General features: G+C 40.0%; 1 protein-coding gene across 1 annotated transcript in view; it reads left to right on the top strand.

The window, feature by feature from the left end:
* CPA6 (carboxypeptidase A6) overlaps positions 1–24,963 on the top strand; it is a gene marked incomplete at both ends in the record, with an annotated part of 87,559 nt that extends 62,596 nt beyond the window's left edge. Inside the window, 5 exons of the mRNA XM_080639688.1 lie at positions 12,195–12,305; positions 12,555–12,645; positions 17,476–17,678; positions 22,472–22,556; positions 24,776–24,963. Of these exons, the coding sequence (XP_080495814.1) occupies positions 12,195–12,305; positions 12,555–12,645; positions 17,476–17,678; positions 22,472–22,556; positions 24,776–24,963 (678 nt within the window). The remainder of the gene's footprint in view (positions 1–12,194; positions 12,306–12,554; positions 12,646–17,475; positions 17,679–22,471; positions 22,557–24,775) is intronic.
* Between the last annotated feature and the right edge of the window lie 1,050 nt (positions 24,964–26,013).

Raw genomic sequence — 26,013 nt, 5'->3', positions numbered from 1 at the left:
ATAAACTCTTTTTTCCTGAATTCCAGTCAAAGTCTCTGTTCAACCGGGTGATCTTCTTCCCAGCCTGGGGAAGAAGAGCAGCTTCTGAGCAGCTATCCTACCCAGGAGAACAGGCTGCAGTTAAGGAAGGAAGATGTTCCAACCCTAACTATTCTATGATTCTATGTTTGGCACAGACAGGCAGTGGTGGGAAAGCCTTACGGCTCAAATACGTATTCCTTACTGAGGTTTTCCCATAAAGCACTACAATGTGCCAGGAAGGTAAAAATCACAAGATTTCTCTGTAGACCTTATGGCAGAATATAGCCTGTCTATGTGTATATAGAAACCTTCTGGATGTTATTTGAGATCCTTGAAGAGTAGCTTGCTAGTAAGACTGTTTTGCTAACTATGTAAAAGCATTTTTCTAGATGAAAGAAAGTTTCTGCAAGTACCTTGATACTACAAGAATGTCCCACCTTCGTCTGCCCATGTTGGTTGTGCATTGCCTTTATTCACAAATGACATACATTTTCTTCTTTCCTTAGAGCAATACATCAATCCAGCATTAAAGCAAAAAGCATTAGGATAAGAATACATCATGCTCACAGTCTCCATCATGGTATTAAAAAGGGCTGGGAGAGGAGGAGAGACAAGAATATTAGATTATTTGGTTTAGGATATTGCTTTTCTCATTAAATGAATTAGACATTTTCAGCAAGAGCTCTGGAAAAACTGGAAGCTGAAGGCCTCTCCATGCTTCCAACTCTGCAATTCTCTTTGGCTGGCGAACTCCTCCCTTAAGCACCTCTGCAGCCCAGCAGCCCACTTTCCATCCCCCCCGCTCTTACGGGCAGTTCTGAGAAAGAGCAGTCATCTTGGAAACAGATTTTTCCTGGCATGTTTGTTGACTCTAAGGAATAGCACCACAAGCCTATTGATTTAAGGCAAGCAAAAGGAAATGTTGGATTTATGTGATGTTAGATTATTTTCTAGCAGAAACAGCGTACATGCATCCCTTCACCATGCAGGCAGCCTGAAATATTTTATTGAGCTTTCACTTCACCCTGTGATCTCTGTCACTTGTTTTCATTGAAGTATCCATACCCCTGTGTACAACGAGGCTTTTCAAGTTATTTAGCTTAGAAAACAACCTCTATGTATGAATGTCACTTAATATTCAGGCTCAAGACTGTGTGCTGCAAGCTTGACCAGCTATTCCCATTGAGCTTGGGAAACTTCAGTGTCTTGCTTGCACCTCTGGAAGTGGCATCTTCTGAGTGCCAATGAATTTGCTGCAAGCAATGGAGGACAGCATCTCCAGTAGGCTGGAGGTGCCACTGAGCAGCTGGCTGCTAGTATGGCTTACCAGGGTATGGGCAGCAGCTCCTCACTTTCTACAAAGCATCTGGAGTTGTTCAGCTGGACAGGACGCAAATCTATCTAGAAATGCAAAGCAGACTAGGGTAGAGCAGACTTGGGAAGTGAGGATGTGAGGTTAGAGTGTGGAAAGGCAGGAAGGCAAGAGGTTTCCTGCTATGCAGGCTTGTTCTGTATGCAGGCAAATAAGATAGTTAGAGAAAAAGAACAGATGAACTAGAGAAAAAAGGAGAAAGATATAAAAGTTAAAGATTGAAAAGAGAAAGAGAATGCACAGGAAAGAGTTTTGCATTATGTAATAATATAATTGAAAGTAAAAACCCAGCCTACTTGCATTTTGAAACAAACAAAAGGAAAGTGAAGACTGTTTGGTTTGGGGGGTTGGGATTTTTGTTTGCTTTTTTGGGTGTTTTTTTATTCTAATCTACCCCAGCATAAGCTCCAGATTTGGCTCTGTATTCCATAGGTCTGGTGTTAATAACATCACTGTTTGTTTCTGTAGAAGGCGCCCCAAATGTCTGTAGCCTCTCAGCTAAAGCTAATCAGATGTTCTACCAGGGTTAGCAATACTGGTGGCCTCTGACAAACCCTACCTTATGGTCACTGAATTTCAAGTCAAGAAAGGGGACACCCTGCATGCACGGTATCAGACCTTTAGGTACCAGCTAATGAGCCAGAAAGAAGTATCCATGTGTTATTGTAGTAGAATACCAGTTATGTTACAGTAGAGTCCCCTTCAACTTCAATCCTTACTCAGCTTGAAAAGGGTGCAAAAAAGGCCCTGACAGTGGAAATATTAACAGACCTGGAGTAGGTGGGGTAGGGAAGCAAGAAGAACTGTAAAAAGCAATGGAACAGATTATATTTGGATTACTTTGAAGGCAGCCTGCAAAGATAAATGGATCAAATGTAACCCAGAATTTGTGTGCACATCGAAGATTTTGGGGAGGGGGAAAGCAAAAAAAATTAAAACCATACATTAAATGTCTTAGTAAATATTACAAACTTGGAAAGAATGGGACTGCTTTATGTGTTATTACTATGTAGAAAGCAGGAAACTTTAGAAACAAAATTTGTGTATCAAACATGTTTTTATCCCAAATTCAATAGCCCTCATAGAAACAAAGAAGCAAACCCTATAGACTTTTTGTAAAAGTACAATTATATGTGTATATGTGTTAAATAAGGACATTAACTCCACTGGGTTTACGGTTGTGAGAGGAGAAGCAGAATCCAGATACTAAATTATCCAGGACTTACCATTGTTTTAAAAATCAGAAATATGGTTCACAGGCAGCTATTCAAATTAACATCACAACTAGATTGTGTTTCAGTTTTAGTGGAAGCAGATGAGGATTCCCATTACATCTGGTTTGACTTTCTTCCCTCTAATAAATGTTGCCATTTGATCCATGTCAATGATGTATAACCTTGAAATGTCATTCACACATTTTCAGAAAACAACATACAAGGGATGTGACTTAAAGATGCACTATTCTTTGTTTCTGATGCAGGAATTTGTATTTCAAGATTAGAAAATTCAAGAAATGCCATTAAAAATCTTCAACAAGCAAGCACTGATTGTAATTCTTCTTGACGTAATGTTCTAGGAATCCAATGGCAACTTTAAGGGAAACATCCACTAAGATCATGCACATTCCCCTAAGGGAATAGCCTCATCAGGACCTCAAATTAAGGTGCAAATAACTTCACACTTTGGAAATGCAGTAACCTCCACCATCACCTTATTCTCCCATCCTCAAAAGTGGGCCTTTTTAGGAAAAAAGAAAAACAATCATATCTTGACCGGCGTCAGTATATCTTGCATTTCAAGTGTAAATTGTGGCATGCACTTCCACAGACTACCTACGCTTTTATATTTTTCAAATGTTCAAATCTTGAAGACTTTCCTCAAAATAGTATTATAATCCTTTGAATGTGAGTTACATTGCACACAGCCACTTTTCTTTGATGTGAGACTGTTGCAGGTTTTTCTCCTGGATAAGCAGTGCTACCTTCTGCTTCTTCTGGGACAGAACCTAACAGTACCTAAGAACTTTGCTGGAACAATGTTCAAAACTACTTCTGAGCTTTCTGGATTTGATCAAGGTGACTTGATAGGTTTGGTTATGGCATTGATCTTGCGAGACTACCCATGATTGTTCCTTCACCCCTATCCACAGACCCACTGAAAAGGAGCTGTACAGTAGAGGAATCCAAATCCACACCTCTGAAGCCCTGCTCATCCTGCAGCACTGTATCATCTCTAAAAGATGGGCCATAATAGATCTTTCATCTCTGAAAAATCCCAAATAGGAAATGAATGTCAGTTACAACCCTAACTATTCTCTGATTCTATGCTCTGTGTACTTGAAACTGTGAGATACGTGGCCTAAAGTCCAAATCCTGAAATGCAGGTGTTCAATGATTGCAGGTACATAAGTTCCCAAATTATTCAAGATGATGCATTTGTGCTTTATCACACACCCAGGGAGCAGACAGGTAACCCTAGACAAAGAAGGTAAAGGTTGAGGGCAGATTTTAAATATTTTTATTTTGAATGCTGACATTGGTATTGATTGCTGACAAAACCAAGCTTGAATCCCATATTATCACTCCATAATAATGAGCTAACTGTCTGTTAGCTTGGACACAGGCTGTCCAAGATGCAAAATATCAACACCTGCCCCCACTATTCTCAGCTTGAGACTGATTTATGAGTCACCTTATGGGATGCGTAAGGGATGCATAATGCCAATTAGCCAGCCATCAGGCTCATGGACCAGGCCCCAGAGACTAGTCTTTACCAGGAATTTTGCAGGGTTCAAGACCTGAAATTCTTCCTCAGAAATGTTTATGAAGTCCTTGACTGCAAAGGCAGGATACCTAAAATAACAGCACATACATAAACATCTACAGAACTGAATAAAGACAACAGTGTGACCAGACACAGGTCCGAGTAGGAGACCCAGACAGTGTCACTGTTAACAAGGGTTGGCTCTTCTTCTGCACCATGCAAGCCATGTGGTCAGAGGGCCATAAAGCTATAAGTATTCCTACTTTAAGATCTGCTGAAAGCCAGTGTAGCACTTATACTCATTCTGCAAAATACCACAGACCATGTCCTGATGGACAAAACATCTGCAGTATGCTGCAACAACAGTCAGAGCAGCACTCACTCATTCATTCCAGTGCTGAAGTCCACACTGTTAGGAAAACAGCTTCACATTCTGCATCATTTCTGGGTCTTGCTGAGGTCCATCAAAACTGGTAATCTTCTAGGAGTCAGAAAATTTATTTCCCTTTGCTATCTTAACTACCAGAGCCTCAAAATACTGGCTGATTATGAAATTCAACACCAGTTTTTCACCCACTTCAGAAGTAGTCTGATTTTGGGGGTGTGTATGATAGTTATGTGAAGCAACACAGTAATGTTTGTTAAAGATTATATGCTTGACCTATCACTTGTCAACAGATTTAAGTCTTTTGAACAGGTACAGCTGAAATGTCATGTTCCCACAATCCAGGATTTCAGACTAATATTAAAGGATGCTCATTACAGCTATATTTAGTTATTCTTCAAGGCAATATAGCTAGTTCACCCTGTGATAGGCTTTCTGTCTCCATTTTTGGGAATTTTCCAAGCAGAAGTTTTGAACCAAAAAGGAAAGAAAACAAGGACATGACTGCCTCTCCCTGTAAGCCATACATCTATGGCACTCCTCTCCTGATGACAGATACACCACTGTTCTTACCATACCTTTGAGTGCTGGCTCTCAGAAACCTGAAGAGCTTCTGAAATATTTTGAAATTCCGAAGTGAATCAGTCGGCCAAAACGATCACTTTGTACCTGTGGTTTTCTCTTTCACTGCTCAGTTGGATACATTTCTTGTTTCTAAGGTCCATTCCCTTCAGCTAAAGCTCTTCAGCTGATCTTGATTTGACTTGAAATTTTTTGTTGCTTTTTAAGCCATCGCATCTTCTTTCTCTATGAAATCTTCCTATCCAAGCTTTTCTCCTGTTCATCATATTTTATTTTACCCTTATTTTAGGAAGGCCAGAAGCTTATAAGGGCTGTATCTTGCCTCCCTGCAGCCTTTTACACAGCTGCCAGTGATGATGGCACTGTGAAGACTGGGCTTTTTTCACCTTGAAGGACCAGTCACCTGGTGATGGATCTCTCCTCAAATGCTCTGCAGCTCTGTCATAAATGCAGAACAATCATTGGAGCTTAATTTTTATTGTTTGCCAAGCTCTACTCTCCCCAGCTGTCTTTTTAGCTCTCTAACCTCAGAAAAAAATTGACTCCTCTGAGTGCTCCCTATATATCCTTTATCTGGAGGAAAAATCCATCTGTTTCATCTATATTTGAAACATCACCCTTACTTATCTTTAGCTAACACATTCTTCTCTGTCAGGAGCTTCTGCCTGAAACACTATTTGTTTTTTCTCCATTTGAGAGATCACCTCCTCCAGCCTCCTCACTCAGTACTTCATTCATCAGCCTTTCAACAGCAAGAGGCACTGGTATAAATGCGGAATCTGTTTTCATCGTCATGATTTTTTTAATGCTCCAAATGCTGTTCCAGCCATTTGAAGTTTCTGCATAATAATTACACCTATGTCTATGTTCTGTATGTTGCTTCTGCTTCAACTCAACTTTCCCCCTGCCACTCCACATCTGGTTCAGTTCTGAATGAGTTCAGCTATTCCTGCAGCCATTTTATACCCCACTTCTCTCTGAGTATCTGCATCTCTCCGACACATCCTTGCTACTGAAAGCAGAGGTTACTAATGTGCACCACTTTTGAGAGGAAGATACAGCAGCAGTGAACACTTCCAACAATAGTTTCCCAGACTGGGCCCTCAGTTGCGATTCTTTTTTTCTTTTAATGGATAATCTAAGCCAATGCCAAAAAAAACCGGAGTGCAGTACCATGGTATTACCACAACGAGGCATGTGATGCATTGTTTTAAAAGCAGCTGTGGCAAACTATTTTTATACTCTGCAGTGTTTCTTTCTCCTTTGCTACAAGGTGGATTTCCCCAGGATCTATTCAATAGTAAAACATTTTAGAGAGGGTGCTTTCGTTTGCTGTCACGTCTTTGCAATGGCAAAAAAACCCCCGAAAAAAACCAACCCAACAATTAAAATGGTTTCCAGTTTTCCAAAAAGAAGTACTGTATTATTTCTCTTGTGCACTTACAACTACTCAGATGCATCCTCCTACCTACCCATGATCTTAAGAAGATAAAAATTACTTTCATTTTGTTTGTAGCTATTCATTTTTCACAATGTGAATACATCTTGATAAAATAAAGGTAACCCTGCAGCTGTGTTGTGCCTGTAGCAGGAATTCTTCAATGACACTTGCTAATGCAATCTCCTATGTTAAGTATTAATCACTAGGACATTGAAATTCTACCCTGTGAAGGCTTTTAAGCTGCTGAGTATGTTCTTCTTCAAGGCAAGAAGAGAATTCACATTGTTGTTCCAATGTATTACGTGGCCTAGGGAAGAAATTCAGCTTTATATTTTAGCGCTCAACTCCTGTGTGATGATGCTCAGTAGTTAAGGCCTCAGTAAAACTCCTGATCTTCAGAAATACTATGGAGCATGAGAAAGGACTACGAAAAAAATTCTGTGTGTTGGAAAATATAGCTGTTCCAGAAACTGAATTCCAAGCAATAATTTTCATTTTAATTATTTAACTGTGTCTCAACAACTAAATTAAACAGTGTATTCAAGAGAGTTCTGGTGGGTTGCTGTCAATAGGTACTACCCTGAACCAACAGAACTAGGGCGTAAAATTAAAGAATTACATTTTTCAGAGGTATACTGTTGGTAAGTCTCCACAAAGCTGGTGGTCATTAGTTTGATGTAATTACTAGTAGAGAATTTTGTGTTGCCCCATTCAGAGCACTCACAGTGCTTCAGAATAACTCAGACCTTCCCTTTCCCTGCTAGGCAGTCCTTGATTTATTTGGGAACCATGAGGGGTTTTTTATGTACTACCTCTCAGAGTAGAACCAAGAAGTTCTGTGTCTTATTTCCATTAACATTTGTGTAACCATGCAGTTTCTTCCCCACAAGATCCTGCATTTGCTTGGGTGGTCCAGGCCTTGCCCAAACTTGCTGGAACTGCTGTTTGCTTCTCTAGCACATCAGTCATGCCATTGTCCCCCTGCCTCTTCTCTGCTTCAGCATCTTCTCATTCTGCATCCTTTAGAGGCAGCATAAGCAAGCCTTTGGAATCCTACAGGTCCTTCTTTTTGGAATCTTTTTATGAGCTCTCTTCTGAATGCTGCAGAGTAGTTGCAACACACTCATTTTTCTCAGTTGCTGTTTCTAGATGCCTCCTGTGGGAAATGCTCCCAAAGCGGAAGAAAGATTTCGCTTGGTGTTGAAAAATACTAATAAATAAATCATATACAGTTCAAGATTCAGCCTTGAAAATTTGACCCTTTATTTTAAGCCATTTGTTTCTAAACACACAGTCGTGTCTTAGCCTTAATAACGGGCTTACCATTCAGGTCATGATTTGAATGCCAAAGCAGGACACCAGCAGTAAAAGGGAAAATGGTGATAAAAAGATGTACCTCTTCCAAGCACAGCAACAAAGCTAACTACTAGCTTGCCAAACTGATAAAGTAGCAATGAAGGCCTGAATGGCAGATCACAGTGTCACCCTGCTAAAGTGTAAGATGTACAGACAATAGTAAAATATTGTATGTTACTGTCAGAAAGTATGATTTAACTGATATCTCAATAATGGCATGGAAGAGTTAATCCTGTTTTGCTGGAAGCAGCTTTATGTGATTTCTGATAGAACAGCAATGTAGTCAATTCCCTGTGCTATAATGGTAACTGTTCAATTCAGTGCGACTGCTTAATTCTAAACCAGAAACAGCAAAAGCTGATTGTTACCTTTAACTTAATAATAATTAATTGAGGGACAGCAAATCGTTATTAAGCTCAGCTTCTATTCCAGTTTCTCTCAACTCTGTCTCCTTGCTTTGTCCTTCTCAGTCAAACCCCTTATTTTATGAAAAGCCCAACTGCATCCTAAATCCATTTTAAACTCTTGCCTTTTATTGCCTTGTCAATGTACAATATAGCTCTTTAGTTCGCTTCATCACCCAAATTAAATTTCCTATGGACCAGATCCTCAGCCAGCCTAAGCTGGTGTAGCGCTACCAACCAACCACCGGTCTGCTGATCCAGATGATCGAGCCCCCTCCTATTAATAATTGGTTCTTTTCCTCATCCCCCAGGCAGATTGCTTGCACGGTTTTGGCAGGGTTCCTGTATCATCTGTTCATTGACTAATAACACTATTCAGCATTTACTGGGCCAGTCTGGCTCTCTGCAAATTCAGCAGTGAAGCTGCTACTGATTGTGTGATGGGGAAGCAGAATCAAGCCATATGAAGTCACATTACTTTGTATTCTGAGAGCTCTGTGCAAATGACACAGCAGTTAGTTCACTAATAGTTTATATTCATCTTGTTTGTATCATAGTGGAGAGAAAATGTTTCAGCACTGCCAGGGTGGGTGGTTCACATAATCATTTTTTGGAGGATTTGAGAGTCACGCCATACAAGGCCAGTTGTGGGCTTTGCTCCAGCAAGGACACAACTTAGTAACTGTAAAGCACATTGCCAAAGACCTCCCTGTTAAGGGAAGTAAGATTACGCAGTCTGTGTTTCCTGATTACATATATCAAATAAAAGCACCAGATAAAAGCAGTAGAAAGGACAGAATATTTTCAGCAGAAACAGTGAACATGATCTCACTAACACCAGGTTATACCACCTACACTCTGGCTTTCCATCAAGAAGAAGGTCACACCAGGTCCATTACATTTTAATGAAATGCTACTCTAAAAGGGTAACCAAATTATTAAGAAAAAGCATAGATGCTTCAAAGAACAGAACTGAATGATAGAGCAACCTGGTCTAGCGGAAGGTGTCCCTGCCCACGGCAGAGGGGTTGGAACTGCATGACCTTTAAGGTACCTTCCAACCCAAACCCTTCTATGATTCCATGATTCTATATTTGGCTCTAAATCAACTTAAAATTTTGAAGAGTTTTACTGGGGACTACAATGGTTTCTAAAGTCTCTCCTATTTTGCCAATGAGAGCAGACATTAAAATAACATAGAGTAGCTTTAAAAAATGAAAGGGTGCTTGGTGTGTTGCAGCATATGTTTTGTTTTGGTTTTCAAATGGTGGTGCTTTTACCTAGAAAGAAAAATATGTTCTTCATAGGATTTAAAACATATTGAACATTAAAAAATCTTCATTCAAATATTTTCATTATGTCACTTTTTGCAAATTCCGAAAGGTTCTGAAAAATTTGCAAAGCTCATCCATGCAATTTTTCAGAAGGATATTACTTTAAATTAATTACTTATCTGGAGTTATTTTAAGGAAATAATTTTCAAAGTGTTTTAAAGAATTTAATCTTACAGCATTGCAGTATACAATGCAGTATATAACACTACAGGGTAACAAAACGCGTAATTACAGATGTAACTGACAGCAAAAGAATGGCATACGTAAATACAGATAGAAGCAAATAGGCCAATGTCATTATCACTGATATGGAAATACCCACTAGGGAGACACAGCCTGGGCTTAATTTGTTAAAATTGTCTAAAAAGAGAAAAGCATTAAAAAGTCAATAAAGTGGTGTGTGGTGCATTATTTCTTCCCCAGCCAAATTACTTCTCTCTGAAATAAGCATAATAAAAATGTTATTTTTCCTTGACTCATATTTTGGAGGGTGACTTTGTTTCCACTGTAAGAACAGTTTTACAGATTTAACATCCATACTTACCATACAGGCTCTTAAACCTGTACAGATTTAAGTGCAGGGCTATCTTAATGCACAGAGTAGCCCTGGTTACTTCAAGTATGTGTTTTCTGTACATGGAACAAAATGAAACAGAGCCCCGGTTGTCACAGTCATAATTTTTGAGTAACCATTCCTTTCTGTTTTGACATAATTACTTTTTACTATAGCTGCAGTTCCCTGAATACCAATACTTTTATCCAAATATATTTGTAGCCTTAATGTGGCCTCCTAATGCAAGTAAATCAAATTTGAATGCAATCCTAATGCAATACAGCTAAGAATCCTTGGGGAATTTCTGGCATGTGGGCCAGGAGACCTGGAACCTCTACATTGGCCAGTGACTTTCTTCCAGGCAGCCCATGGCTCCACCAAGCTTCTCCTCAAAAGCCAGCTGTCATCCTCTTCTCCCCTGTGATAATCCTGCCTTCTTTAAACATCTCATCTCACCCCTTGGTGCTCCACGCCATGCTGTCCCAGCTTCTGCCCCAATCTTATTTCATTCTGTGCTGTTCCCCCTTTGCCCCCTGTTGCTCACCTTCCTCTCCTCTTGCCTGGCTGAAAGAGAAGAGGAGCTTGGTGTGGAGTAGCAGCACTGGGCAAGTTGGTGGCTTTGCACAGGGATGACACGATGCTTTGAATCTGCTGAAGGACCTGCACGTGCAGAGCACTGCTGGGAGGAAAGCTGAGGATAAACGAGGGGAAAGCACTGCACGATAGAGGTAGTTAATGAACAGCTTAGAAAAAGTATTTAGAAGTCTTATTAGGCCCTCAGTAAAGAAAACAAATGTTCAGACTCCTCCATGAGTGAATTTCAGCCCCAGACACGTCCAATTGTATGGGTGTTTCTTACAGGTAGTCCATAAAAAGGATTCGTCAGCCCCTGTGGCAGCTTCAAACAGCTGCATGCTAGAGAGCCCAGAAGCATCGAATTCCTGTACTTCACTCTGATCCCCAGCATTTCTCAATTGAAAAGCTTTTAGCTTAGTTTATTTCAGAACAAACATTTCCCTTTGTCCTCTCAGACACGTTACTTCTTGGATCTGAAGTGCCAGAAACACTGCAGAGCAGAAGCTGTAATCACAGCACAAGGAGGGGAGCCAGTCTCAGGCATCCCTCTGAACCCTGTGTCAGTGTGATATATTCTCTCCCTGCCAGGGGAAGCACTTGATTCCTCCTCTGACAGAATCAAGACTTAAACTTTGAAGGTTGCAGATTTGATGCCCAGCTATGACAAAGGACAGTTTTTTTCTACAGCATGTGGTGTCCAAGCTTCCTGAAACTGGTAAAGGAGCATCTCTGATACTAGCAAACGGAACTGCTGAGGAGCCTCTGGTTTGCTATGTTTTTCTAAGATACAGAATGGAAAAGAAAACACTTTCCCTACTTAGACTTCCTCTACTAATCTCTATACTTGAGATTCTCCAAAAGTAGAGGGTATTCTAAACTATGAAGGAATAAGCTGCCTGTATTGATGATTATGCATACAGTAAATTACTTTGAATACAACAAAAGCTTATGTGATGTGAGCCTTAAACACTTTTAAGACTTGCTCTGACCTCACCAAATCACCACCTGGCGGAAATAACAGCACTCCATTGTCTTAGAGGAGGAGCTAACCTCATTTCCTCAACTAAAAATCTGTCCACTGACTTTCAGCTCCTATGTCAAGAAACATGTTGTATGTATTTGCTTCTCTGTAATGTGACTTGTATTTTCTTGGCTATTGAAACAAACAGAGAAGCAGAGAGAATAGGGTGTTTCGAACACTTTTTTCATGTGTTCATATTCTGCCTTTAATCACATTTGCAGGAAGGTATCAGCCTTTAGGTACAGCTCTAAGGATGTCAGTGGTGCCATACAGAGTTCAGGTCTCTGTACTGCCAAAGGCCACAGGACTGTCTTAGCCTGTCACAACATTTAATCGGGAAATTGTTTTTATTATAGAAACTACTTTCTTTGGCTTTTCTGATTTAGGCTCTTCAGACATACCAGACTGATCCTGCCATGAAAAAGATGCTTACTCAGCTGTATTTCTATATCATGCCTGTATTTAATGTGGATGGATATCATTTTAGCTGGACAAATGTGAGTAGTATCAGTAGGATTTCCCAAAAAGTTGTTCTGGAAAGATGGAATGGTTGGTGCACCATTCAAAGGGGACTTTCTGTATAATCTGGTCTGTCACCTTGTGGCATGCAAAATTGAAGTAAATTACCCCAGTTAAAATACAGTACTGAATATGTTTATAGTGGGGTTGGTTTGTTATGTATACAAATAGACTTTTGCCAAAAGATAGTAATATCGCTATTTAACTATTTTATAACCTTCTGCTAGGATCGATTTTGGAGAAAAACAAGATCAAAGAACACAAGGTTTCGGTGTCATGGTGTTGATGCTAATCGCAACTGGAAAGTGAAATGGTGTGGTAAGTCTGGAGACATTTTGGTCCACCAGTTCAGGTTACCCTGTATTTAATTATCCAACAGAGTAAGTAGGTTAGGTCACATCCATTGTGAAGTGTTCTGTTTTCCGTAGTTAAAGTTGGAGGTAGTTTCCTATAAAACCACAAGCCAAGACTCAAATATTCCTCCCAGCTTCTGAAAAAATAAATGTCCTGAACTTTGGAAAAACACCTCTCTTCACAAATAAAACGTTTTCATGGTGAGAATGGCAGATGTATAAAACCACACATACAGCTATCCTGTATTCCTGCAATCAGTTAATAACTTGAAGCACAGTTATTGAGCCTGACCGATCACATTCCAGGATTTACCTGACTTACAGTTTTAGGAAACATTTCAAAGTCCATTTTATTTTACTTAGTAATGTCTCTGAAATGGGTTTAGCTTTGGAAATGTCAGACTTGCTTTGTTGGCCTCACAGAGAAATGTCTGAGAATATTTTAAGGCCATTATTATTAGTGATTTTATTAAAGAAAAAGGTGCTTCTACATGCATGAAGGTCCAATATAAAACTCCCAGCACTTCTGTAAATACTTTCATAAAAATTGACCTTAATTGTGCATAGAGAATTCAGCAGTAATGAGATACCAGCAGAAGACTTAGAATGGGTCCACTGAAGAGGAAAGGGGTTTTTATTCTATCTTACAGCAAGACACATTGGTCTTTTTAGTCATCAGCGCGCTTGTAGTAAGCATGGGTAAAGCCCTTCCCAAATCTTCGTTTGCGAAGTCAAGCCATGATGATGATGATGATGATGACAGCAAGACAGTACAACTTACACAGGAGTAAGCAGACATACAAGTTCTGGTGCAGCAGAGAGTAATAGCACTTTCTTGTGAACTATGGTGATATACATACCTTATATATATATATATATATATATATATATATACATACTCTTCTGCGGACCTGCTCTCCCATCTTGAGCAACTTCCTTCAACTCTCTGTGCAGCTGTTTCCTCCTCCAGCATTCATCCACCTTCCTTATTTATATTATAAACTTGTAAAGACAGAAATAATGTTTGCATAGAGCTAGCACTCCCTTCAGCCCATCCCTCTTTCACTGGAAGTCTCTAGATGTTTCCGCAATACTCTGATTACTTGCACTAGGAGTAAGAACTGTACAGTCTGGCTTGCATCAACTGGATTCTTCAAGCAGGACTGTAAGGATAAAAGTGAGTGTGAACAGTCTGTCAGGGGAGATTACGAATGAGGTGAGAGTGAACAAAAGCATACATTCAATATAGTATAGACCTGTGAAATACGCTTCCAGGTTTTTTTCAGCTCTACTTGCAGTTAGGAGAGGAGTGACACAGAAGCAATTCCAGAAAGCCTATGTTAGCTGAGAACCCCTCCACTACAGAAGACGGTCCCAGGGATGCTAACATGATCTTTAAGGCAATTTTATGCTGCAATAGTAATGTAAAAATGAACCAAAGTCTGCGTTGCCATTACCATCTTTTACTTACGTGTGTAAAGTCACTGCTGCAGGTATTTGGGGGACATACATTTACTGTTCAGAAGACAGTCACCAGCATAGCTGGAATGCACAGTTCTCTTACAAAGTCTTCAGAGCCATTTTGCAGGTACCTTATCAGTGCAAAAATAATACGGTCACAGTGCACTTTCTAGTCCTAATTAATCTTTCCTGGGTTCAAATCACTCTGCTCCCTGCTCCTTCTGCTCACTAGCCACTGTACTAAAGCACACTTTTTACTTAGTCCTGAAAATGCTTAGTTTTCAGTAATGCAAAAAAACATTTTTTCTAGGCTGAGTGAAAGTGTAACCACACGCACACACGTTGTGTGTCGCAATCCACCACTTGCTGCATTTCTCCCCTGCATGGAACATGAAAGACAAGTCCCCACCCCAAGTTTAAAAAAATTCCTCCAAGGTTGCTCATCATCCCACCAAGTACATGCTCTGCTTCCCTCACCTGACTCCAAAGTCTGTCTGATTCTCTAGTTTGCCAGAGAATAAAGAGCTCTTTCATTAACTGGGCTGACTGGTGCTTAGAAGATCCTCACCCAGCGCTCCATGTTCTCATTAGTCTGACACTAAATAAGGCAGAGAAGAATCTGGATCATATCACACTTTGAGGCTTGTATAATCATGGTATGTTTAACATTTAATACTGCACATGCTTGTAAAAACCTTTTAATTCAGCTCAGTCACACTTGCAGTTTGCAGACAGGCTTGAACTTCACTGTGGGGCTTCCAAGCTGGTGTGTTTTGGCAGAGTCCAGCCCCAGCAAAGCCACTGAATGCTAGCAGCAGTGCAGCAGTTGGTAGACACAGCATCCTTTCTGCTTTCCTCTTCCCTTCCAGTGTAGGACTTTAATGAAAGCTTTATGATGTTGCTTCTGTATTTTCTACGGACTAAGAAAAGGCCGTATCACTGACTGTGGTAGATTTCACCTTGCAGTGCCTTGCACCCGAAATAGTGCACAGAAATTGTACACAGACCCAGGTGAATACTGACAGCAAGATTTCTGGGAAGAAATGCTCTTTGCAATATATATATACATATATATGTGCAATAACTAGCACAATGGCTTAATGTTCATGAAATAAATAGCAACCTTACAGCCAGTAACGAGGTACTTAGAACTAAATCATGTCATGGGGCAAATCGAGTTAAAGGGGTTGCATCCAAAGCCCCCAAGAAAGCAGCAGTGAGAGTTAAAATTTCCAGTTCATCCCAATTTGCAGCGTACCCCATTGCTCACTGAGGACAGTTCCCCCCTATCGGCACAAGAAGGGGCTGCAAGGAAGTTTGAGAATCATGCTCCCACTCATCTACCCTCCCTCTCTTCCTTCTGTACCAAAGCATTGGTTTTATCAGTCTCTGCACACACTTCCTTTGTACATTTGATCTCATGACGGATGTTGGAGGATACTTGTTCTCCTTTGATATGCTGTCAGGTACAAAAGTAAAGCAGCACGGTAGCATTTTATGCCATTTTATTTTCTTCTCATGACCATAACTCAGAAATTTCACACAATTTGGCATTATTGTATTGGTTTTTTTCCTTCTTGTGTTACTTTAAAAGAGCTTGAGTATGCAAATTGAGGATATCCTTACATTATCCAAGGCCACCATAGAAGACCTCTCTTTTTACTACCAGCCATTTTCACTTAAGGAAATGCATCAACTGCAGCTAGGATTACAAATGGCTCACAGTAGTAGGCTGGACAGTTCAGAGAGTTTTTTTCTTCACTGAAAGTCACTAAACTGAGTCATATTTTACCATTGGGTCATTTTACCATTGGGTCATTTTACTATTGGGTCATTTTACCATTAGCTTGTAGGATCCTGCTGTTTATTAACAATGATGTCCATTTTCATGAATCAGTGTACAACACTGCTACAGGAGATGAAGTATCCATTAAAAAATGCAAAGGCTCCGGAGGGTCTGTTAAATATCTCTTCTTTAGCTATAATATCTGATAAGACATCAAGGCAGAGTGCTCTTGGGATCTGGATGCCTTGGTGGCCAGCTGTTCCATAGGGAAAAGACCATCTGCCCTCTACATAACCCTTCCATATCCACTGCAATCTAAGCACTAATACCTTTTGAAATCCCCACCTGTGGCCATTGAATGGTAGCCTCAGTTTTCTTATTACAAATGAAGCTGCAGCATTAAAATCTTCCAGGTTTGAATTTTTTTGCATTACACTGATTCCATAAACCTGTTTTAGTTCATATTATTATGCCTTCTCACACACTGCTCTTATTATTTGAAGATGGCAGTACTTACTATACAAATGAAAGCTAATAAAACACTGCTTTTGTAAGTCCCTGATGACACCAGGGAATGTCACAAACGAACTATTATTATTCTGCTGGTCAGTGTAAAACATGTGGCATTTCAAAATCACAGTGGATAAAAGAGTGGAGTAGATTTGCATAAATATTGTTCTTTTAGGCTCAGGCCCTAAGCTGTAAATGAGGTGGTGGCTTACATCCAGAATTGCTGAACGATAAAGCAGTCACTGCCACATCTCCTTTTCTGAGTTTCATCTTTCAGTACCTCATGGGATATTACAGGCAGGCTACACTTCTGTAGCTTACTGCCATGTGAGCAGGTTGACGTAGTGAAAGACAGCCTCACAACTGAACCCTGGCCCCAAACTTGAAGGAAAATTAAGCCCTGTACAAACTGAAATTATTCCTATTTTAGCTAACTGAGCAATCAATCCATTCTCTTGTCATTTTTTTCCCATGAGATTTGCAAAAGTAAAACTAGGCAGCAGTCAGGAACTATTAATATGTTTTAAACCGGTCTCCAAGTTTATGCCTTTTGTGGTTATCTACCTACCACTGTAACCACCACTGTAATACCTAGTACATTAAAATGCTCTTAAAGACTAGATTTGTCTTGGCAGTGACTAGTGAAAGAGGTATACCTCTCTGATTTCAAATAGACCTACTGAGACCCTTCAATAGTTTTAATGCTGGAATGCTACCATAAAATATGCCATTTATATGGAAAGCCAGAGAAGAAAATACAATGAAGTCAGGCTCTCTTTTTTTCTGTTGGGTTAAAAATATGTCCTCTGGGAAGAACTGTGTGTAGCTGGCCAATTGGCAACTTGGTATGTATACTGGATGAACAAGCAGATTTGCTGTACTGAGGTCCCACTGGCTCATGCCTATCAGTCACAAGAAAGGAATTTGTTTATTGCTTTTCCCACTTGTGCACAGGGGCCCGTACAGGGTGAGCCAGAAGCTGATCCTTGGGAAATTCTCTGTAACCATTTACGATCAACTTTCTCTTCCAATCTCTAGATGAAGGTGCTTCATTTCACCCATGCGATGACACCTACTGTGGTCCTTTTCCTGAATCTGAGCCTGAAGTAAAGGCTGTTGCTCATTTTCTCCGCAAACATCGGAAACAAATAAAAGCCTATTTGTCCTTCCACGCTTATGCACAGATGCTGCTGTACCCTTACTCTTACAAATACGCAACTATTCCAAACTTCAGCTGTGTGGTAAGTACATTAAAACTTTGGAGAATATGCTTCCTTATATAATATTCTTTTGCTTTGAGAGGAGATTTGTTTCTTCAGTACTTTGCACATATTTAATACTGAGCGGTATTTATTTTGCATCTGCTTGCAATCACGTTTCTGGTTATATAACCTTCACTCATAGTGAGACAGCGGTAATTTGATTAGAATGGTATAGTGCCTTCCACCCATGAGTCCCTTTAAATTTCTTTATAGGCTAAATCCCTGGGTTTTAATTATAGTTATTATCATTTTATTTAATTAACTGTAATGAGAATTATGTCATTAAGTCCTTGGGCATCTAGCTGAAATTTCTGTCCCTCCATACTCAGAACTTAAGCACTGTGAGCACAAAGATCATCTTCAATGTTATGACCAAAATAAAATTGAAATGGTTTATGTTTATCAATTAGAGAAGAAATCTCATAGATTTTACCAAAAGCAAAGCTTGGATTGCTTTATGTATGACCCTCATCAGACATAGTATTTTTAACCCTTTAAGACAACCAGTTACTTAACATCAGGGGATTTTGTCTATTAGAAAAATAAATTAATGAGAATACAGGGGTGTTATGCAAGCCTATTTATTGTACATTTCATGTATTCCATGCTCATCCAAATGCGGAACTATTCCCTCTGTTCACAGTCTGACATCTGTTTTTAGCGACTCTCCTGTGCATAAAACTGTCCCTATGGTTTATTCTCTTAAGGAAGCATGGCTAAGCTGTACTTGCTGTTTGCTCCTGCTCGCAGACATACATTGCACTGACCAGTTGTGAGCCTCTTTCTCTCAGATCCCAGTAAACTGACATTGTTCATGTATCTCCCATTTAGGCCTTGAAAGTTGCAGTGACTTTTAACTTGCTAGTTTACTCCAAGGGAGCTTAGCTGCACCTTAGATTTATCCTGTGCAGGATGAATGATGTTGTCAGTCCCTGAAGCTTCACTGAAGTTTCACTCAGCTGCCCTCCCAGGAGGCTAAGCAGCCAGCGCACCACAAACTAAACTCTCTTTGTGGGTTTATTTCTGTTAAGACACTTAATTTCAACAGCTACTAAAAATGCTCCTGTGTGATGTCATTCCTGCGACACAGCAAATTAGAAGTTAACTAAGCAGGCAAAGGAGCTAAAAATACAAGGCTTGTGGGGACTGACTAACCAGCCCTGCACTGACTGTGAACAAATCCATGAATCTTCTTTTTATTCTTTCTTAACCCTTTTTTGGGGAATGGCAGAGAAAAAGGAGGTCCTGAAGTTAACTGGTAACTATCACTTAACAGTAAACATAGACTGGGAATTTAAAACCACAGGATCTCATTCCTTGCACCAGGAAGTGCAAGAATATTGTTTTAAGAACGGACAACACAGCAGAAGGTAAAGACATGGTATTAGGAAGAATCAGCATCTTCCCTGCAAGTAGATGATGAAAATATCCAGAGTAACGTAAGGCAACAGCAGACACTGTCATTGTAAGGAAAAGGAGTCTCTGAGAGTTTTCACACATGCCAGTAAATCTTCAGTACATGTTGTTCTTGTTGCTCAAGGGTTATTTCCATCCTGCAAAAGGGAGTAGCTGGCCCTCAGTACAAACGCTCTATCTTTCCATGCACAGCTTTTAGACCAAAGGAATCAAGTTTTTGAGGTGTAGTAGGTGTTTCCTAGGTTTGGGAGACCTTGGATTAGGCTTCTCATCAGAGTGGAGCACAGACCTAAAGGGACAAAGAAAGGCACTGTTTTAGACAACAGCCCTGGACAAATAGAAGCCAAATCCCAATTCTAATATTTTGCCAATATTTGGACTCTACACTACTTTTTATTGCAGTGGGTCAAAAAGAACAGGGAGGTTGGAATAAAAAACTGAAGTAATTTCCTGTTGTTTAGAAAGCTCATTATGAGGATCATTTTGAAAATGAATGGAGTATTTGTGGTTGTTTATTTGTGTGCTTTAATATTTGCCTACAGCCAAAGGCTCCATCATCTGGTGGCTCCTAAATGAATAGTCGTTAATATTTGAAGTGTCCAAAATGGTGACTTAGGCTGAGGTTTCAGATTCTCCATTTCTCTTAGAAATTACAGTGCGCTGGAAAACAGCAGATCTCTGTTTCCTCCTGCTGATGGAACAAGCTTTGTTGGTCTACGCAGACTGTGTACAGTGGACAACTGTAGGACTCCACTTGCATAGCAGATAAATAACATTTGGTGCTAACAGGGGGCCACAATTAATCCTGAGCAGACGAAAGGATGTCTCTGTCTGGGTCGTATCTTTCTAGTGAGCTGTCATTTACAATTTCGATTAAAGTGTTCAATTATTCAGAGCTGCTTTGAAACTGGAGAGCTGTGTACTGATCACAACATGCATATTCCGTTCTAATTTAGGCACAACTGTCTTATTAACACTGTCCTGAAATCTGTTCTTTTAAGATAATCAGAATGAAAGTGCACTTTTAAATTAAAAAAACCCACCAAACAGCAAAAACCTTCATCCATCTCCAGACTTTTAAATTTCACCTCCTTTTATCCCTTTTCTGCCTGTACACTCGTTTGTCTTAGTGTTTGCAGTGAACTTACATGGCACGACTGAGTTTGTGTATGTCTTTGTAAAAATCTGGTAATTTTATGTGAAGCTGTCTCCTTAAGGGTGTTCAAAGACTGGTTGCCTGGACTTATTCAGGATCCAGCCTGCACAGTATAATGCAGTTGAGAACTGTCGTTTTCTTTGAGCACATAAGTCCAACAATGGAAGCAAGCACCTTCATCAAGGCTAAGAGCATCAAGTTCACAGTGCCCAGGGACATTTTCCTCCATGGTGGATATGGACTTGGGACACTCTCAGTCTGACCACCAGATGTTTGCTGCCTCTGCACAGAACTGTTGTGCTGGTTTTAAATGGGCATTATCAAACTATTTCATCAGTAAGATTTCAACAGAGCTTGCTTCTGTTGTCTCATTGCTGTACAATACATAACTCATGCAAAAGGAGTTTTCTCCTTTGTGGCTACCAGGACATTGCTCTCCACCCATTTCAGCTCCTTCAGCTGAGCCCTGTCTCCTTGCTCCCTTGATCACAGCGGTGACCACCCCACCACACAACACCTCTGACCCCATCATGGGTCTTGTGTGTCTTGGACTCATAGAAGTTGAGGCATCTGTTATAGGAGAAACAGTCCCAGGTGACAGCACTTCCCCTGTCCTCGGGCCTCCTCCCAACCTCCTCATCTTTGGTGTTAGGTAATTCAGAGGTTACCTCTCACACCATCTGGTGACCACATCCCAACCCAGCAGAAGTTCCCAGCAGCACTGACTTCAGTGGTCCCTGGCTCCATGCCCTCCCTCATGGAGATGGCAAGAGGAAGAGAAGGGGAAAGCTGAAAATGTCAGTCTCCAGCACTGTCATCCTTGTGCTGAGTAACAAAAAATCTAGTTGTGCTGAACGGATTTCTATAATGGAGTTAAAAAGTGCTTTTCCGTTTGCTAGAGCAGATCTCAGTGTAAAATAAACTCTACAAAGCCCTACTTTCCGTAAGTGAAAATAATGGGATTTTTTTCCCTGGAATGACATTTTAAAGCAGTTTTCTCTGGCTTCTCTACTCGGGCAAAGACCCACAGCAGAAATGGGGTCAGATCGAGGATTAAACCAGGATCATGATTCCTGACAGTGGCAAACAAGTGGAAGATGAGTGAAAATGTATAAATGGGAAGGCAAGTACAGAGTAATCCTTCCCCAGTGCATTCATCTAGTGTCTCATGATAACAAGGTAAGCACCAAGCTCATGAACACTTGCATAAAATGAAACCTACAGCTCTTCAGTTCACAGAATTGAAACATCTAAAACAACCATTGCAGCCTTACCCAGTGGCCCAAAGTCTGTAAGTTTCCAGCTCCTAAGATATGCATTTCCTGCTCTTTATAGGGAGATGTCTCTGTTTTTCTAGATGCTCCTTCACTCTCCACAGACCTTTTCTTTGGGATCATAATATTCCTTTTTCTTTTGAATATATGCCTCCTTTCTCTGTTTGAATGCACTATCCACATGTGAGCCTCAGAATTTGCCATGGGCCAAGCCTTTCTCATCCCATTTCACAGGATACCATGAGTTCCTAAACAGACTGCATGCATATGGATGTTGAACTGTAGATGCCAATTTTCCCCATACAGTACTGAAATCACGTATCTGCAATAGTGGAAAGACTTCTCCAAGCCTACATCATCTTTCCCCAGAGAAAGTCAGACCAGCAGTGATCATTCACCTGTCCATCACAGATTCAGGAGTGAAATTTGCCTCCTTCCTTTTTCCTGCTCTTGTTCACTGAACCTCTGTGGAGTATCACCAAGAGATCATTCCTTCTTCACAAGCCCAGCAGAGATGAGATTTAGTGGACTTGGAAATGCATTCATATGTACTGGCAGAAAATGCATGCATGGCTTTAAAACTGCATAAAAAAAGAGATTATTTCATCTCATGATCTCACATGTGTCCTAAATTTGTTGTGTCACTGATTTGGTATCTATACATACAATCACAAATACTTAATGACTGACCATTCACAGTGCAGTAAGCTTCTTCATGCCGTGAAAACACTGAACCAAGTTTCTCAGGGAATTAGGAAATTGCTGTCAATAAAAATAAATAATGCATTTTTCCTTTAAAATAATTTTACATTAGCTGCCATGGAACACAGCATTGAGCTGGAAGTCAATTATCAGGTTCCAATCCTATTACAGTATTTAATTCAAAGTCTAATTTATGTATTTGCTTTTCTCCCCCCCCCCCACAGGAATCAGCAGCCTATAACGCTGTAAATGCTCTTCAGTCGGCCTATGGCATAAGATACAGATATGGTCCTGCATCTAGCACTTTGTGTAAGTTTTCCTCTAGCACAGGTTTGTGACTTTGACCTACCTATGGTAAGAAGGAAATTACCCTTATAATAACAAAGAAAGCAAACACTGTTTAAAGTGAACTTTGTTCCAGTTGTGGGTGGTGAGGAAGGCAGAAGATGAAGTTTTGTAACTGATTCAGTCAGTTGATTGCAGTAAGATTAAATTGATGCAATAAAAGAGATCTAAAAGCAATGCATTTGAAAGGTGAAAGCCAGCAAATAACACGTTCGTAGAAAACCCGATATAAAAAAAAAAATAGACAAAACAAGATGTTAAAAAGCATATCTTTATCAGATACTGTAAATGCACTAAGTTATAAAATATCTGGGAGGTGTCCTGGTTTCGGCTGGGATAGAGTTAATTTTTCTTCCTAGCTGGTGCAGTGCTGTGTTTTGGATTTAGAATGGGAATAATGTTGATAGTACACAGATGTTTTAGTTGTGGCTAAGTAGTGTTTATACTAAGGCAAGGACTTTTCAGCTTCTTGTGCTGAATTCATGGATTCATTCAGTGAGAAGGGTTGAGGGGCACAAGGAGCTGGAAGGAGACACAGGCAGGACAGCTGATCCAAACTGACCACAGGGATATTCTACACCGTATGACATAATACTCAGTATTATAAACTAGGGGGGAAGCTGGCCGAGGGCTGCTGCTCAGGAACTGCTGGGCATCAGTCAGTGAGTTGTGAGCAATTGTGCATCACTTGTTTTGTATATTCTAATTCTTTTATCATTATTATATTATTATTACCAGTATTTTCTTCCTTTTCTGTCCCATTAAACTGTCTTTATATCGACCCTTTATATCTTCATATCAAGTTTTCTCACTTTTACTCTTCCAATTCTTTCCCCCATGCCACTGGGGGGTGGGGGAAGTGAGCAAGCAGCTGTGTGGTGTTTATTTGCCAGCTGGGGTTAAACCACGACAGGAGGAAATAATTGAAAGTAGGTTTCATTTTTCACTATTACTTCACCTTTCTTCTATACAATTGTGATATTCATAGAGCTAATTCATAAAGCTAATTCTAAAATTTAGGGTGATATCTTTTAAAAGCTAAGTTTCATACGCCTCTCTGTCTAGATGATGATAAATGATAGCAACAGTATCTGTATTTGGATATCTTCTATTTTTCAGATAGTGATTTCAAGCGCATTTTTTCCTATAACAGAATATCTTTAAAATACTCATTTTAAATATGTAACAACATTTGTCAGTCAAGCTTTCCATATAGACAGGTAGGAGAAACAGAAGTCCAACAGGTTGCGGCAAGACACTTTCTTTTTTTCTACTGAATTTATGAGGCCTGAGTGCACTCAGTGACGACAACAGATATTCATAAAGTCAGAGGCTTAAGTAAATAGCAAGATTTTTCATAAGCAACCTCTTGCATCTCCTCTGCTGTTGCTGTGTTTTGTGTCTCAGATGTGAGTTGCATTTTATTGTGGGCCTCCATCTCACAGCACAGTTGTCATCTTGTGCTCATTACGGTGCAGTCAGTCACTATGTCAAAGGAAGAGCAGTGTGAATTAATGCCAGAACTGCACAGAAGACAGCAGGCCACATGAGAGATGGATCTTTATATAAATATAAGTGTCTTGGGTAATCAACATATGGAGATAAGGAAAGCATATGAAGCACACTTCCTTGGGAAGGTTTGTTAATATTAGACACCACCTATGCAAATGCTCTTATGCTGTAAGGAAACGGTGAGAAGACAGAAATTAAGAGAAAATAATTTTAAAAGCACTTTGAAAAGGAGAATGTAGATTATCAGGTTTCTCCTTTCTCCCTGCAAAGGAATTGCCTAAAGTCCCTAAGTTAAACTTAGGAGTATGCAGAGCTCTCATCCAGCCAGAAGATCTCTGTGGAAGGAAAGTTTTATTTGCCTGGGAACAAGAACAAATTGAGGCTTTATTCTATATGTTCTCTTTAATTAAAGTTTTGCTTTATACACAAAAAAGTCAGTTATTTTTTTTTTTTTCATATTGTCTAATCCATACTGCGCTGAGCACCTTTCACTGGTGCTGGGTACCCATGCCCTTCTCTGAAGGGTGTTTAAGATCAGGGCAAGGAAAAAGCTGGAGTTGCAAGTATACTCACCGCGTTCTGGAGACAAAACACCACATGAACCCTCTGGTGCTTTCAACATGACCTGCATTTAACCTGGGGGTTTTTAATCTTTTGATTCTCTCTCTCAGATGTGAGTTCAGGCAGCTCTATGGACTGGGCCTACAAAAACGGCATCCCCTACGCGTTTGCATTTGAGCTGCGTGACACTGGCCATTTTGGATTCTTACTTCCTGAGACGCTGATCAAACCAACCTGCACAGAGACCATGCTTGCAGTTAAAAATATTACTCTTCATCTGCTGAAGAAATGTCATTGAGAGCTATTTCCAGGAGCTAAGAGTCAGTATATTACTCCCAGTGCTGATGCCTTCTAGTGTATTCAGTTGCCATTCTAAGCTTGACCACTTCAAATTTATAGAAGCTAATGGGAAGTATGGTGTTTCTACCAGATCTGCTTGGTGGGAAATGGAAAAATCATTTAATATCTGCTCTACAAAAGTCCATAAAGTTGATATACTATCTTAGTTACAGTTTGGTGTAAAATAGTCTGTTCTTTTTGCAATAAAGGTTTGATGCTGCAACTTCAGTGGAGCAGGTCCACACAGAGATGCTTGAAGTAAAACTCCACTTCCAGACAGTCCCTGGACTTAGTCCTTTCCCTAACAGAAAGACTTCCCTTAGTAGGGTCTTTTGAACGAAGGGATAAACATTTACATTCAAATATATGTACTCTGTGACACAGGCCCGTGTCTATAGCAGCAAATGGCATATAGCTGCAGCTGGCCATGCTGCAGGTGGCTATGTGGCTTCCTTCTGCATGTATACATACATATGTATATGCACTTTTGTGATTTTTTTTTTTTTAATGTAATGAAAGAATTAGACCCAAGGTTTCACTAACTGTTCAGAGAAACCTATTTTCAAATGTATGTATTGGGGTGGACTCAAAATCAACATGTTGCTTTTGAAAATTTAACTGTTCTAGAGATGTGTAAGAATTATAAAGAAACATTATGGATACGCAGTACTCTGCTTTATGGAGAGACAAAGCAACTTGCCATGACTTGGAACTTGGAAGCTGGCAGCTGACTGGTACATCTGGGTTCTGCTGCAATCAGTGTCTGCTCATTTCCATCAGCCAAGGATCTAGCTTTAAAGTGACTGATGTTAACTGATACCTTATTTATCAGTATTTTTGCAGTGAGTTCTGTAGCTCTATGGCTATGTGGCAGTTCTTCTTGGAAGTCATATTTTTTGCATGTTTTAAAGGAATTAAGAATAGATTCTTAAGTGAGCCAGAGGTGAAAGCAGAAGCATTACAGATGAAATATAGTGAATAAACACCATGTTTGAAAGAATAATAATGA

The sequence above is a fragment of the Psittacula echo genome, assembly GCF_963264785.1.
Source record: "Psittacula echo genome assembly, chromosome: 2".
Taxonomy (NCBI): domain Eukaryota; kingdom Metazoa; phylum Chordata; class Aves; order Psittaciformes; family Psittacidae; genus Psittacula; species Psittacula echo.
The sequence above is the reverse complement of the archived record's forward strand: the minus strand, read 5'-3'. Positions and strand labels throughout refer to the sequence as shown.